Source organism: Coffea eugenioides, chromosome 10 (genome assembly GCF_003713205.1).
Source record: "Coffea eugenioides isolate CCC68of chromosome 10, Ceug_1.0, whole genome shotgun sequence".
NCBI classification, from domain to species: Eukaryota; Viridiplantae; Streptophyta; class Magnoliopsida; order Gentianales; family Rubiaceae; genus Coffea; species Coffea eugenioides.
The window spans coordinates 34971043-34987976 of NC_040044.1; the positions used below are offsets into that span (position 1 = coordinate 34971043).

Consider the following 16934-nt stretch of genomic DNA (forward strand, 5'->3'; position numbering starts at 1 on the left):
CTAGATCCTTCTCTTCCCTTTTCCTCGTTATCCTTTCCTTTTCCTCCTCAAATTTTAATCCAAACAACAAAATCAAGTCCTTCCAATTCCTGTCCTTTTCGTTCCCTTCCATTCCCTCAATCCAAACAGCAGTGCCAGAGATTAAGTTAATACTCTCCGACCATTGGCTGAAAACAAAAAACAAAAAACAATGGGTTCTTATAATACTATGGCCCGTTTTACAAGTGAGTCTTTTGGATGTTTGTCTAAAATTTTACTGTAATTTACTGTAAAAGTTGCAAAAAAAATTTTTGAAGTGTGTAAATTTTTGAATATTTTGAATTGTATAACTTAAAAGCTTTGAGAAGTTTTTTAAGATTACTGTAGTTAAAGTTGTTAAAAAAATTTGTAGCAAACAAATTTGCCAAACAAGGCTTAACTTCTCAAAGTTTTTAAACTATACGATTCAAAATATCAAAAAATTTACACACTTCAAAAATTTTTCTATAACTTATACAATAAATTATAGTAAAATTTTAAACAAACATCCAAAAAACCCACTTATCAAACGGACCCTAGACTCCTAGAAGTAAAGCTTTTGACGTGTATCCTTCTAAACCCTTGTCTCCTAAAGTATAGATTTTGCTAAGGTAGAACTTAGAAATACCAACTATTTTTTTGTGATTCCCACTTTTTTGTCTCTTTTCCTTTTATCATTTTTTCGGCTCAAAAAGCAATCCCCTTTACTACCTGTTTACGACGGCAAATACATTTACCTAAAATCAGTTGGGCTACCTCTACTTCTGGACGACCAACTTGGGTTGGTAGGCCCACCCCTGGGGACATGAAATTCAAAACTCCGTACATGTCCACATCGTTGACCATATGCCCCACTCAACTTCCAGCCCAAATCAATCTTTTCGGCTGACTGGTTCCTTCACTTTTTTGATCAATGGTTTATGGCTCCTTCACCTTTCAGGCAAGGGTTAGTCTCAATTAATCGCCTTTAAGGTATATATCATTTTTTACTTTACCCCTAACCTTTAATTTTGCTCACTTAATCCCTTATAAGATAAAATTATCCTTCTATTATTTTGACTTTTCATTTATCTTTTTCCCTCTCTGTTATTTCTTTTTCTCTTTCTTCTTTCTTCTCTCTTTCATCCTTCCCAATAGAAAAATCCATCTCAACGGAAATTTTTATCTTGAATTTGTAATTGCATTTCTGGGTGAAGGTTTAAAAGGTTTCAAAAACTAATTTTGATTTTTGGTATGATACCACATGTCACAATTTTCAAATGATGATTATTAATTAGGTCACAATTTCATCTTATGATATTTTCTTGAGAATAAAATGAGAAATTAGAAAGAAAAAGAGGAAAAACCAAAATTAAAAAAATTGAAAGGCTAAAAAAATTGTATTTTAGGAAAGTGATTTGAATATTTTGTAATCATTTAAGGAGAAAATAGATCTCTGCAATTTCTCTTTTTTAATTTCAATCATTAAGATAAAGATTTTTTTGTGGAAAAGAGGAAGAATTAAAGAAATAAGAAAAGGCAGAGAAAATAAAGGAGCACAAAAGGGGAAAGGAAAAAAATAAAAGAGAAAAATAAGAGTTTAGAATAATAGAGGGATAATTTTATCCAATGGGGGATAAAGTGAGACACAAAAATGGTTAGGGTAAAGTGAGAAATGAGTTGTACTTTAAGGGGATTAATTGTGATTAATCCTTCAGGCAATGTCAATAGTTTTATTTTATTTTCCTAATCTACAACCCAAGAAGTGACTTAAGTCCCTCTCTGGTGGCCACTGAACTAAGCTCAGTGGTTAATGTCAACACTTTTATGCCTTTTTTTTTTTTTTTGAAGCAGCCACTTTTATGACTAGTACTATAGTGTATATTGTATTTTTCTCCTCCTCCAAGTCCTCTTTGAATCTTCTTGATTGCTTGTTGATGGACTTGAACCTAATTTTTCAGCTCTTTCTTTGCAAGAATGCATCCATTTGGAATAGCTTTTCCACATGATTTTGTTATTTTTAGCTCGACTATGTATAATTTCTGAGTTCTTGTTCTGTTATTTTTGTAGAGATAAACCAATTGTCTTGACTTGATATGGCCTGCTGACACTTGGTGAAATATTGATAGGACATTTTTTTTTCTGACGTAATGGGTATCCGGGATTCGACGGATTATATTTTCGAACCCGACTATTCCCACTTCGCTTGTGCTCCCACCCCCAGAAGTTACAAGACGATAACAGGGATCAAACCGCGACCACACGGTGCCAAGACCTAAGGAGGCACCTCTAGCACCAGCCGAGCCAAGCCCGAGGGGTAAATATTGACAAGACATTGATAACTGAAATGTTGAGAGGATATTGGCCTGTTAAGTTTTGGGTTGTAGCCATGAACGTTTATTGACTTTTGAATTGATCCTAAACTATGGCTGAGCTTTGGGGGAACAAAGGCGTGATAGCTACTTTGCCAGCCACCATTCATCATAAATTTGGACATTTGACGTTCAAAACCATCAATTATACCAATTTGTCTTGTCCCAAACCTTTCTCTTTCTCTAAAATTTTCGAATCTAGTTGAGAACCAACACACAATACAAAGTTCCAAATTCTTTTTTTTTTTTTTTTGTCAACACAGGGGGTGTCCGGGTCATTCCTTACGGGGCCCGACTAATCCCCCTGCGGTCCGAGAGAGAAGGCCCCATTCCACACCAAACATGGTAACAACGGGAGTCGAACCCTGACCGAAGTCAGGTAGGTTGCCATACCCTAACTAGGGGGAGCGAACCATCCGAGCTGCCCCGCGGGGGCAAGTTCCAAATTCTTCAGTCTGTCAATTTTGGTTTGAATCGTGTGTAAATAACACGCGCAATGCAAGAGGCTATGGACATGAAGACCTGTTCAAGAAAATCTATACAAAAGACCTAATTGGAAGGCATAGAATTCTTGCCCCCCGGGGTTAGATCACCCGGTCTGCGGCTGGAAAACCACTCGCAAGGTCGTGGGATCGAACCTCACCTAACGCCTGGGTGCGGTTGGGGTGGCGCTGTACTCCAGGCGCAGGGGATTAGTCGGGCCGCCTTCGGGTCTTGACCCGGACACCCCTGTGTTGACAAAAAAAAAAAAAAAAAAAAGAAGGCATAGAATTCTTAGAAGATAAGATTATTGTTTTCTTGTACGATAGAGGGGTTTGCATAATCTAGTGTTACGTTTTGATCCTTGACTACCTGACCACCATCTTCTTCTTAACTTTTCTCTCTACTCACACATGTTTAGCTCGTTTAGTTTTTATGGTCTAGTGCTATAGATACTTTTGCTTGTCCATTTTTATGTTTTCTTGATGGATTCATGATTCAATCCCAAACAAATAGATCATTTCTCAAATGTTTTTTTTTTAAAATATAAGCAAGATTTGATTGAATTCCAAGTTTATTTCTGTTGATTGTTGCTCTTTAACCGCTAATACCACAGAATGATCATCGTGTTTCTATACCGATTTTTCAATTATTGGTTCACATATACTGACAAATGACTTGAAATTATTTGTGTCTTGCTTGAAAGGTGTATCTTCTACTAACGAGTACCAACTAGATTACTTCAAAAGTTTTTTGTTCGGACTCAAACACAATTTGTTCTTCTACTAACGAGTACCAACGAGTACCAATTTGTTCTTCTACTAACGAGTACTAGTTTGTTTGGAAAGACAAAATTTGCAAGATTTATTTCAGATTTTGTTTTGCTTGCATCATACACACAATTTCCAATCACCTTTTTATCTCACATACATCACATCACAAAAAGTACTACAGTAACAAGATCAAATAAATCATCCAAATAAATTCTTATCCAACATCGTAGCTTACTTTCAAATATTATAGATCCAATCAAAAGTTCAGTCAGGTCAAAGAACTGCCTCACACGTGTTATCGCATGGCATTTGAAAACTTTGGTAGGCTTGTCCGTACGAATAAGGGCAGAGTATCCAACTATACCGCAACATCACTGTAATGGCTCGAGGACTGACAGGCAAAAAGTTAAATCTCCAAGATTTTTTTTTTCTTCCCCAAAATTACAGATTTATTAGGATTTAGAAAGCTACAATTCAACTTGCAAAACCGAAATATTTTTGGGATTCACAGGCAAGTGGCAGTGTTTGGACAGTAGATTATTTGGAATAATTTTTCCAAAAAATAAAAAATATTTTGTAACACTTTATTGGTGCAATATATATGAGATAGAAAGGCGGTTGAAAAATGTGCTAAGCAAACGAAAAAGGGCAAATAATCCGCTTCCAATTTAAGGGAGACACTAGTCCTTACAGCCACTAGGTTTGTCACCTAACCAATGTTCACAACAACTGAGAGTTTTAAGTCCACATAAACAAAAATCTTAACCGAGTGCATAGCCTTGCGCGGGTCGTCCTCAAATCAAGTGTGGACAAAAAGACAATAGGTATCACATTTCCTCGCAACTGCTCCACACATACCGATTCTCTCCCAAAATATATATACATACCAAGGGCCAGTTTTGTAAGGCCCAACAACCCAAGTCGGATTTGTGATCTAAACCTATGCAAGTACTCAACCAAAAATTAAAAAAAAAAAAAGGCACACTAAGTTAGGTTAACATAAGCAGTACATTTGGCAAATGAATTGAAAACACCATACCTAGTGTTTTCGGGAAGATGATTGGCATTTCAAGATAGCCTATAGCATTCCATTCTTCCTTTAAAAAAAAAAAAAAAAAAACCTGAAGTTCCGATAACATTTGCCGCATTTCTATAATGCAGCCCAATCTTTCTGTTGTTTTAGTTAAAGTAAATTTGTTCATGTTTTAACTTCCGCTAGATTTTATAATTTTAGTTGCACTCTGTGCATTAGCTACGATTGCAATACACACAGTGATTGTTGTAAATTCAGTCGGATGGGCTATTGCCATCATAATCTCATGAATATGACGATTTTACCTTCAAAAAATATCAAGCAGTTGCAAAATCAAGAGTTTTGGAGCTTGAAAAAGAAAACGAACACAACCACATATCAGCAATTGCTTCATATATCCCCAGCCCACGAAAAATACACCTTTCAAGGTCGATGAATTTTAAACTTCAAATATACCACTCTTTTATATGAGCGTAGACCAGAAATTTACAGAGGTGCAGATCCGGCTAACAAAAGGTACACTTTTACCCCCCCCCCCCCCCCAAAAAAAAAAGCACATGATAACTAATCTAACCCAGAATTAACCAAATTCATATTATAACGAAATCTAGAACTTCATAGGTCATAAAGCCAGCATTAAGTAAATTCTGAATTATCTCCCATTCTGAAAATACAAAACAAGTACTTTTTTTTTTTTGTTCTTTTGAGGTGCACACTAACCACATCTTAAGATCCACAGTTTACTTCACAAACCTGCATTATTCATCATCAACCGGCTTTTACATTCTTGTTATTAAGAGATCAAAACAGCAGTGGCCTGCAAGTTGGTCCTAAGCATAAGAATGACCTAATATGATCATAATATTGAGAAAATAGTTTGACGGGAGAGGCTTATCTGGGCTGCCCCTAAATCCTTCATGTTCTGCCCTTTTATTAGGTGGCCTGCAAGTTGCTCATAATATTAGGTCATTCTTATGCACACCTATTATGATCATAATCCCGTCAAACTAAGGTAACTAACTGAGTCATCAACTCCACTATTGATCTATTATTAAGACCCTTTACTTCATTGGGTGTTAGTCTCTTTACCTCAAACTGCTGAATGGCTATTGCATAGGTATCCCTTGCTTGCTACACATTTACACGGTAATGGTGTTCACGTCTCTAATTGTTGCTACTAATTATAGATAAGGTTGCTAAACTGGTCTCCTCACTCTGCCTTCGCTTTTTTAAGTAGAAACTATGGATTTCCGTTCTGCCAAAGCAAAAGCCACCGTGCGTGCTGGTGTAGCAGAGTCTGTACCATGATTTGTAAACTAACTGGGAAAAATGATTCCCATAATAACAATGCTAAACACGCAAAATAAGCAAATCAACAAAGTTCCAAATCATCTTAGTTTCCAAGCAAAGATGTCAAAATAGCCAAGACACCTATTACGATCATAATATTGAGAAAATAGTTTGACGGGAGAGGCTTATCTGGGCTTCCCCCCAATCCTTCATATTCTGCCCTTATCTTTTGCTTCATAGCTTCTGAGAGCTCGCTCTGCAAGTCAAATAGGCAATACTCATTGAATTTATTCTTCTCCTTGAACAAGACTTCCAAAATTTAGATTTGAGTTCACAGGATTTGGAAATAGCTTCATCTTGTGTAATTAAACAAACGGCAAGAAAAGAAGACACTTGTATTTCTAAGCCTGCACCAACCATAAAAAGTGTATCATGTAAAACACTGAATATATTTTTCCTGAAATGTTTGCAAGCAAGAGAAAAGGACAAAGTATGTTGACCAAGACTGAGAAATGCAAAACTGCTTACAACCTTTCCTGTTGAGTAATTGGCTGCAACAAACTTCTCTGGCTGAGGTTGTGATGTACCCTCATCAATAGAGAAACCCTATCAAAAAGAACCACAGCAAGATTATGTACCGAACATGTCCACTAGATATACAATTTATTCTGATCCAGATTTACATGAAAACTAAAATAGACAAGTAGGTGATCGCGAAAAGCTCAAACATCAGGAAGCTATTACATGTTTTTTGTTAAATTTAAGATCCCGTTGGGAACTGAGCGGGGATGAGAATTGAAAGAGAATTCGAACTTTAGCAACAATACTGATCTTAAAAAAGAAATGACAAACAGTACAGCAGAAAAGTCAGAAGAATGTTTGTCATTTTGTAAACAGTTGTAGCAATACCAAGTTTTTCTTAGCAGTATTGGGTGTTTCTGCCTTCCTATTACTTTTTCCTCAAGAACCAAGTAAAATTGGATTATGAAACTCAAGAACCAAGTAAGATTGGATTATGAAACTGGAAATAACGCAAGTCCCTTCAACTCTGTCAAGACATTAGGCGTAAATAATTGAGAGTAACACGCTATGTTAGGGTTAGTTCATAACTAGATTTGACTAAACTTGTATCAGCATGAACCAACTAGCTAAGACATAGTTTTGGACAAGAACACGCTCCTTGAATAAAAGATGATAAATCACAAGGTAACCAACCTCAGGAGGATCAAACTTGGCTCCAAGGTTGCTAAGTTTAGCATGAGCCTCAGCATAATCTTTGAAAAATGCTTCTTGATCTGCTGCATACTTCTCAGCATATTCCTGCACATACATAAAAAGCACATGAATAGAAAGAAAAGGGCACAATATCCAAAAGAAAATTTTCTTTTAAAAGCCAATGTCTGATCTCTTTCACCTTAAATGCAGGATCTTCAAAAAGAACAGCATCAGTTGGCAAAACTAGCAGTTCAGCATCCCTTCTTTCTTTAATATCCTACATTGATTAAAATCACATGCCAAAAATGTCATAGACCATCTTTTTGCATTTCATAATTTAACGTATTCATTTACCATAAAGATTGCACCTTGAAGTAGGAATTATCAAACTTTAGCCACTGGACAGTCCAAGATTGTCCTCCTGGGGCTCCTGGGCCGTCTTTCTGTCAAACAAGAAGTAAATTAAATAAAACTCAGACCTACTGTGCGAAAAGCTAATTGTACCAGGACCAATTTGTAGAGAAATTATATGCTTGATGTTGGACTCAACAAGCATTGGAGAAGAGTGCAGAATCAAAAATTGGAAATAACTTAAAAGAAAAGGCTAAACTCATTATAATTCATGAACAATGTCTGTATTTGTGCGTCTGTGAGAGAGAGAGAGAGAGAGAGACTATGAATGAAGAACAGACACTGAAAAGAGCATCTACAAGAAGCTCCAAATTGACCATTGATATTCTTTAGAATTTTGTTACTTCTGATTAAAAGTAAGACGGACTGTTAAAACTGCTAAACATAAGATTCAGAAAACAAAACTAATTCTGGAACTCAGGAAGGTAATGAAAATGACAAAAACAAGAAGCATGTGCAAACTCAAACAAATTGAACTCCGCATGGAAGTAAGTGGAAGAACCCAGAAGCTTAACTAAGCATGTGCAAACTCAAACACATTGAACTCTGCATAGAAGTGGACGAATCCAGAAGCTTAACTATACATCTTGAGATTAAACAATGGGATTTGCTAAGTTCATGTTAGCAACTCAAGCATTATTACTTCATATCACCATACATCACGTACTTGTGAAATTACTTTTACAGTACAAATTGCAGTAGAACGATTATTAGAAGATTTTTGTCCTTTCTTCTTGGCTTTTTTTGCTCTGGATTAACTTCTTCTACAGGGATCAGGAATGTGATCAGAACTAAGCTAATATAAAATGAGATATAAGGGTAACTGCTATATGACCTAATAACTTCACTGGTACCAAAAGGCTAACACTATATTACTACAGGTACATCAACTGTTCATAATTACAGGTTTTTGGCATAACTTACATTGACATCAATCCACTTTTATTTCAGATCACGAAGGGGTCCGAAGAGATTAACATATACTGCAAGTCAACTTAACTAACATAAATTTAGTTATTGGTCATATTAAATCCGAGGTTAGTAATACTGTACCACTTTCTGTACACGCTTTTTTGCCGTTTCATGATTTTATTCTTTCAGCTTGTCGATCCAACACTTCTCATAAAATGAGCAACTTTAACTACTTTTGAATTAGATCTCAAGCAACCAACCATGTATTTGCAAAAACAGATCTCTTTCAGATACAGTCTATTCAGAAGTAACTCTGAAATCAGATTGGTTAAGCGTCTAAAATCCACATTTCAGCTACTAATCTCTTTTCATTGCTTCCTTGGATTTAGTTCCTTAACAGAACTTTCAAGTGAAGCTTTAAGATGAGAACAAGAAGTCCAAACTCTAGTATCTTATATTCAGGCTTGCTGTCCATCTCATGCTTGTTTAGTAAGTGTTACCAGTCCATGATCATTTATGAAACTTTGATTTTCATTCATCAAAAAAATCAAAGTTTAATCAAAAGCAGGCTTGGCCACCCATCTTGTGCCTCTTTATGAAACATTAACCAATCTATGATTATTTGTGCAGGTAAAAGAGAAGATCAATGAATCTCTGCAATTCAATTGGTTCTGAAACAAATGAATAAATAAATTGGTCAAAGAGAACTGGAAGAATGTTAATCATCAGTTTGACATGTGAAATCTATGAAGCTTAAATTTCACTGGTGCTGCTTTTTCGTGCTAAAGAATGAAGTAAAATATCTGACTTATATAGCACCTGGCCCATATAATCTGTAACTTCAACAGTAAAAGATTGGCACATTACCGTGTATTTTGTCTCTGGCATGCCCCAACCACTACGCTCTGGTCTTGACCTTCCCAATGTGTGTGCACCAGAAAGTGCAACAATTTCCTGGAAGCAAAAGATGAGAATAATGACGGACAGTGTGCTATCTATTTTAAAGAACAATCAAATAGATGGTGTGACAGCCATTACCTTATCATTCAGACCCATCCTATAGAAGACATCACGTAAATGAGCAGCAGGTGATGGAGGGCCCGCATCTGCACAATGGGACATAATTTTAGCCAGAGAACAAGATAATTCACACTAGGAAATAGATAGCAATGATGCACTTTTTCAGATTCATATATTCATAGTGCCTGAACATTAATATGTGTTCGTCACATTCCATTGAAAGTAGAATACTTAATGCAAATTAATTAATTCCTGATAATACGTCCAACTGAACATTGCTCATATTACCCAAAATACTTACATTCCTATCACACACTACTGAAACCAGGCTTTCTGATCCTTCTCAGAGTAACTATATTGTTAAATAGGATTCATCTGCTGTTTATTTCAGAAGAGTTCTGAATAAGTTTCTTAAAAAAAGGTTAAAAAGTGCACTCTGACTCTTCAACAGAGTTTTCTATCTATTTCCTTCCAGTGTGGTAAACAATCGAGCTGGATCGATCCAATACATATCAAGTTCACACCAAGTATGTAGAATTTGAACAGACACCGTCATCGTTGCAATTGCTTGCACAAATTGGTATAAATGCTGGAGAGATAACTTCCAGCAGTAAGCTGATTTTGTAACACCCATTAATTTTTGTCCAGAAAAATGAAAATCCCCTTCTTCTGTGATTAAAATGCCCATCAACAGGGTCCTGAACGAAATCCTTGTAAAATCCAATATAACACTGCAAAGAAAATTCTCAAGCAGAATACATCCTACAGACTTCAATCAGACAGAAGCAATATGTACTCTCTGGTCTATGACATAGCAGCAATATAGGGACCAAATACAGATTCTACATCCAGAAGTCAAATTTTTAATAAAACTGGGGGATTTCTATAGGAAAAATAAAATAAAAAAATTCATGTGTGATGAGCTTTATACTTGAACAGGATATCCATTGCCTAAGAAAATAAAACTCTATCCTAATCCCATAAAATAAAATAAACAAACAAACAAAAACTTCGGCCCAATTTCACTGGAATTCACACAATGTATTTGACAGAAAAGAACACATGAAACCTGAATAATTTGGTTAATAATCTTCAGGTTCTTTGACAATCTAAATACCCCAAAAAGACTAGTTATAAAAGGTTAATTTTCATGAAACAAAACCAACAAGGCAAAGGAGGAACAAAATCAAAACATACAGCGATACAAACTACAGACTTGTTTACGGGAACGACCAGGTTGAAATCATTCCCCCCGCTAAACATAAAACCTTATCAATGTCTGCAAAATTTCAAATTGAAGAAAGAGTACAAATAATTGACATTCAACATTTGACTTGGATTGCAAAATTTCATTCGAAGATGCTGGTCGTACCAAAGAATGCGTACTGATTTAGAAAGGAGAAAATCGGTTCTTTAGCAGGCAAATGAAAAAGTGGAATATACCAAGGAACACAAGCTACTAGCTACAGTACTTAAACCCATGCTCGTAAAAGGGGATAGCAATAGTATCAGCTGAATATGATAAGCCTTTGCCTGTGAAAATGTATAATTAGCATACATTCCCCTGCTACTTTGTCCTATCCTCTTTCTTCCCAATGCTTAATTTTCACCAAAATCTTCCTAAATCTGCTTTAGTTTCTGTAAAAGAAAAATATATGACCTTGTCCAGGCACCTCCTTCAAGTTATTTATCCCTAAAGTAGCGTAGTTCAGTTGGAAAAGGGGGAGAAAAAAAATGTGCAATGTAATACAGAGGATAATATAAAGTCTTCAAGTCTTTAGTATAAAATGCTCAGCCAGGTCATCCAGTCATTCCAATTGCAGTGTTCAAAAAGAACAAAAAAGAACATTGGAACAAGTTAACACAAATGGATGGATAATCACCGATCATACCCAACCATCAGATGCCATCATGTTTCAACACGGAAATATTTTGTCAACTTGATAATGATCAACTTAATCATCATAAAATTAGGAATAGGAGAAGCCTATATTCTACATTTCATTGTTAAGTCATGCAGGACGCTCTTATTCGATACAAATAAGAATCACAAGTAGATCTGCAATGGAAACACTCATCTTACCCGGAAGCCTTCCTTCTTCTGGGCATTGTTCAGGTCCAGAGACATCCACTCTTCCATACTTCATTGGAATTTTTGGTCCACCAGCTTCCTGTATAGTTTAATGCAACACGACAATTCAATCAATCTGGTAAGCATTTTACTCTTGCAATCATAATAATCATTACCTCCACAGCAGTGGCGCTAGCCAACTGAAATAGATCTGCATAAGTGACACCAGAGTACTTGTCCTTGAGAGGCAGCAGAAGTTGAAGCGCATTTACAAGTCCTGTATCGCCAGCTTGTAAGGAAACATACAATTGATGCAGCAAAGTACATGAAAGAGAAAAGAATAAATACCGGCATTTGCAGCATGTTTCAATTCAATCTCGAATCTTAGACTTCCATTAGCTCCACCTCTTTGTGGCCAATCCTCTATGTTCTTGTTGTAAGTACCAGCGTCATGCCATCCCAAGCGAACCTTTTCACATAAAATCCTAAGAATTAGATTTCAGTGATCTATAACTCTGAACTGTCCTCACAATATTAGTACTAAACTCAAACCACCCCAGAGTAGTACAATTAGATGACCGAAAGGGCTTTACATAATTACATCTGTTCATGATTTTTTTTTGCCTCCTTTTTCTTTCCAACCTTTTTATTTCCTCCCTGCCATTCGCTCTTTCCTTGTCTTGTTTTCCGGTTGGGGAGTTAGGTTTCTTAGCTTTAACAGAATCATCAAGAGGCAACCATAAAGTACAAAAAGCAGTTGAACACACTTTTCTGCCCCCTAAAGCAAAGTACATTAAAGTTCGCAGATTTGAGAAAACAAGCATAAAGAAAAAGCGTGCAACTATTTTGAAACCTTTTTACAAACTCTGACATTTTCTTAAGAACCAGATATGCACTACTTTGCTCTTGGCCACTCATTTTGGTGGTTACCTCATCATAGGATATTCTTTGATCTTGACATTTGCTTAAGTACTAGAGTCGCCGACTTCCAGGATTTTCAACTCACTATTCCAATTATTTCACTTTGCTCCTCGTTTATGCAACTAAACATCAACCAATACTTCTTTCTTTAATTCACTCTTGGACTTGCCATATCAATCCCTTTTCCCAGTGCCCAAAGCTTTTCTTTTTGTGCATATTTTTTACTTCTCCTTCTTCATATTTCTACATTCCAGCTACAACATCTTTACCTCTTTGGGATAGTAGACAACACAAAACCACAACTTGATTTTCCTTTTTATTGTACATCTCTATGTTATTGTGTTGAACTATGAAAGTTGGTCGCTAAATTGTAATGCTTTTTTTCCCATTAACTAGCATGTTTATAGTAGAATTACAATGTAGAAACTGTTGATATACTGCTTGCCGATTAAGAGAATTTATTTTGCGAAAAAAATTAAATTTCATCTACTTGACTGTATATGGACTAGAACTCAACTACAAATTTACTGAAAGGTTTCTCCCAATTCCCGCTGCAGCAGCCCCCAAAAAAAAAAGAGAAAAAACTTTTTCTCCATGAATATTAAGAAAACTTAGATGAAGTTAACAAACATAATGTTTTAACTGCCTATTTAAAAGTAAATAAGCTATGCAAGCTGCACAAGTCTACATAGCACAAAGCAGAGGGAAGAAATTTCTGCACTCGGAACTAATCACTAGAGCAAGAGTTCATTTGATAATCAAAGAGCTTAAGTAAGCCAAAACAGCTCGCTGGCAGGGATATACTTAATTACGAGTCATGTGTTGAACAGTGAAAATAATCCTGAGCTATTTTAATCCATTCGTGCCAGTAGCATTAGATGGTAAACTAAGTGCTTAAGCCAATTTTTTCAAATTTATTCAATTCTTATGGCTTCACAGTGGAGTGTTGCTTTCTCAACTTAGATAAATAAACCTCTAATAAAGCGCCAAAATTGGGAAACTAAAAATCAATAATTATCAAAAATAGAGAAAACTAACCAAAACAAACAATTTAAAACACACTAACTCAATTAAAACCAAATTGATCCAACAAAATATACTCAACATTCAAAACGCCAATGAAAATTGAGCAGACTTCAGTGAAGAATTCAGGGAGAAAAAAAAAACTACTCAATATAACAAAAATGGACTAGAAGAAGATGTAAAATTACCAAAATAGGATGACAGAACTTGGTCTTGAGGAGTTCCTTAATATCTTCTCTGGCACTCTTCAACTGCTCAGGGTCCGAAGCGAAGCATTTCGTCACCGTGCTGTAACTTGAACTTCTACTCCGCAACAATCTACTCGCCGCCGCAGCTCCTTTCTGCAAAACCACAGAATTTTGAAACAATAATGCAACGATAAGAGAGATGACCGCGGGAGGAAATAAAATACAGAAAGCGGGAAACCTGAGGGAGGAAGAGGTGAGAGATGAGAGGAGAGGATCGAAAGAGTTTGACAGAATGTGGACAGTAGAGGGAAAGTTTAGCGGCGGAGTTAGCGGCGGCGGCGGAGGGTAGGAGGCGGGAGGCGGCGGAACCGAGAGTCAGAGACGTCATCGTCGAATGAGGAGAGGAAGAATATGTGAGTGGAAACTGAATGAGACGCTGAGCCATCAAAATGATCCAAATGGTCGGGTCTGTTGAATTGATTCGGATTTAGGGAGCGTGCGTGGCTTAAGAGCTTTTGGTGTTTGGGTTTGGCCAATGGCGAAGTGCCAGTGAATTCCATTTTACGTCTTACTCCTTCAAATGTTTATCAAATCTCAATTTGGTCTATAAGGTTTCGGATTGTAGATATTTTCGTCCTACAAATTTTGTTTTTGTACCCAATATTGCCTTAATTTGGTTGGCAATAGAGTTGTCCATTTCATAGAATTGTTATAGGGTTAATTGCAATATGTTCTCTATCTCAAACTTGTTCCTTAAAGAGTCTAAACTACTACTTATAGCAATGAAATAAAATAATTCAAGAATTAAATTTGAGGCATATTGCTCAAATCAACTCGAGGAAAGCTAGAATGAAGGTACACCCTAGTAAATTTTGCCTATAGATTTTCCAATCCTCTCTTCTTACCAACCTCATCATTTAGTTCTTTCTTTCTAATTGACATCCCTTTCTTTTCTCCTCCTTCGACAACACAGTTCCTCATCTTTTAGCAGCCCAACCTCTGTGACCTCTCATCCCATTGTAATCAACGGTCAAATTCATGGTTGCAATCATGGCTATTATTGTTCCATATAACTCTTCGCATATCAGTAGCAGTTATTCTAAAAATTGAGAAAATTTATTGAAAATATAAAGCACTATGCAAAACAAAAATAACAAACAAAATGAGTAAAAATAAATTACTAGAATGTACTAACTTTACCTATATTCAGAATGGTGGCTATCTTTAATCATTTCCCATCATGGCACCACAAACAAGATCAAAATAGTACGAAACATAATTGTAAATATAATAATTAACAAATAGTACTCTTTAATAACATAAAATAAGGGATTATTCTTGATATAAGTAGAAGAAACTTTACTTGTTCATGATCGATCTCCTCTCAAAGAAAAAAAGAATCGCATTAAACAAGGTATAAGTATATAAAAAATCTAATAATACCTTGTGTTTTCACATTTATCGATACCAAAAAGAACGACAATGAGGCTCAAATTCATTCTCATCTCCTGGTGGATGATAAAATATATGAAAAAGTGACAAAACACCTTAAAAACACGCAAGAATTATCTTTTGCATTTGTTGACTGTGATGATTGACTAGATATTTCATAATTATAATGTATAAGAAGTAGTGGATTAGTTGTAAATTCCTAAACATCATAATAATATTCAAACCCTCGATAGCTAGTACTATCACAAGTACTAGATGATAAAGCATAGCATTATCCATAGAATCTAATGCTATTTAAGTCAAAGAAAGAATTGTCGCAATATCTATCAACTACTTGTTCATAGCATCCACTGGTATGAGAGCTAGTAGATCTTTCAAACTGTTTAGGTCCATTAATTGGTCCATACCTAGTGTATATAGCATGTATTAAATTATATGTAATTGCTCATGGCCGTATTCCAATCGTGTAGTGCTCTAGTTTTGGTTAGAATCGTGCTTTGTAGATTGGACCTATGTCCAAATTCTTTATTTGCTCATCAACCCATTTATACCTTTGTGAACCTAAATGGTGGGAGAAACGACCCTACTTGAAGATTTAGTTAAATTGTTAAGAAATTGATGTTGTGCTTCTATACTTGGATGACAGGAATGATCAATATATTGAGTAGTATAACACTTATCTTCTCACCGAACCCGTGACGTGCTTCTAGTTTGTTGGCTACCTTGATTGTGTCCACTGTTATATTACAAAGGGTTATCCCGTCCATTGTCATTGTCTCATATTACTACTACCACTTTTATTAGAAGGTGGAACAGATACATGTTTGAGCCAACAGCCCTACCACCAAGACATTTTAAGTCATGGTGAGTCAACCCTTACCTCCCATCTTGTTATTTAATTATAGCTGCCACTTTCAAAATGGCTTCTTCTGATGGAGTTTCCCGTTGGCTCCTCTTTCCCTTAAATTAGATTAAAGTAGATTATACAAGTGTTATCATTATGACAAAAAAAAAAAGAAGAGATACATGTTTGTTGGTTTTTTAGCTTTATCTTTATGATTCCTACTCGGTGATTGTGCGACACTCTTTTTTTTTTGTTCCTCTTGCTAATAAATTTAGACAATGTATTACCAAATCATCATTATCGTGTTCATTGTCGTTCTAACATTTTTCGAATATGCTTTGAGGAATTCCCTCATCTAACCAACCCTAATCATCCTTAGAAAATGTAGGTTGCTCAGTTTCTTTTATCCAATCATTTAATATATCATCTTCATAAAATAAATATGATTAAAATCAATTGGATTATAGAAATCATTAGCATCTATTTGATATGTCAAATTTTTTACCTTTAATGGCATATTGTAATTCTATGATTAAATCGTTTAGTAATCAGTTTAGCTTTTAGTTTTTTATTAAACAAGCAATAATAGGGGAACTTTGAAAAATACTTGTAGGATTGCATGTAGGTAATATTCTTAGGCAATCTACGAGCTAACTATCCCATTTTAGGATTGAAAATCCTATGTAATTCGGACTGATTAGAGTTCATTTATGTTTGAATTTAGACAATTTTGCTCCCTTGATCGGTGACTTAATTTTGACTTATCATTTTGAATTCCGTAGTTTAATATAAAGTTATCATAAATTAATCCTTTATCAAGTATGTGAATAACATTTTTAAGAAGGAATTTTAAAGTTTTGGTGGATGAATCTTTTCAAGGGGCTACTTTCATATTCGAATTGGGAGCTATCCAACTTAGAACCAAGTGACAG

The 16934-nt window shown here is 35.6% G+C and overlaps 1 protein-coding gene across 3 annotated transcripts; it reads right to left on the minus strand.

The window, feature by feature from the left end:
* Window positions 1–5902: 5902 nt before the first annotated feature.
* LOC113749035 (probable L-ascorbate peroxidase 6, chloroplastic/mitochondrial) lies at window positions 5903–14177 on the minus strand. Of its 3 annotated transcripts, none has more exons than XM_027292667.1 (12): window positions 13945–14177; window positions 13707–13859; window positions 11923–12043; window positions 11751–11851; window positions 11587–11674; window positions 9522–9589; window positions 9351–9437; window positions 7529–7603; window positions 7360–7437; window positions 7161–7265; window positions 6477–6551; window positions 5903–6201 (listed from the first exon to the last, which is right to left on the minus strand). In XM_027292667.1, the coding sequence occupies exons 1-12, from the start codon at window positions 14149–14151 to the stop codon at window positions 6049–6051; spliced, it is 1311 nt and encodes a 436-aa protein (XP_027148468.1). In that variant the 5' UTR covers window positions 14152–14177; the 3' UTR covers window positions 5903–6048. The 3 variants fall into 3 exon arrangements, with proteins under 3 accessions (XP_027148468.1, XP_027148467.1, XP_027148469.1); XM_027292666.1 differs by having other exon boundaries at window positions 6474–6551; XM_027292668.1 differs by lacking the exon at window positions 5903–6201 and adding an exon at window positions 6214–6352.
* Window positions 14178–16934: the final 2757 nt, after the last annotated feature.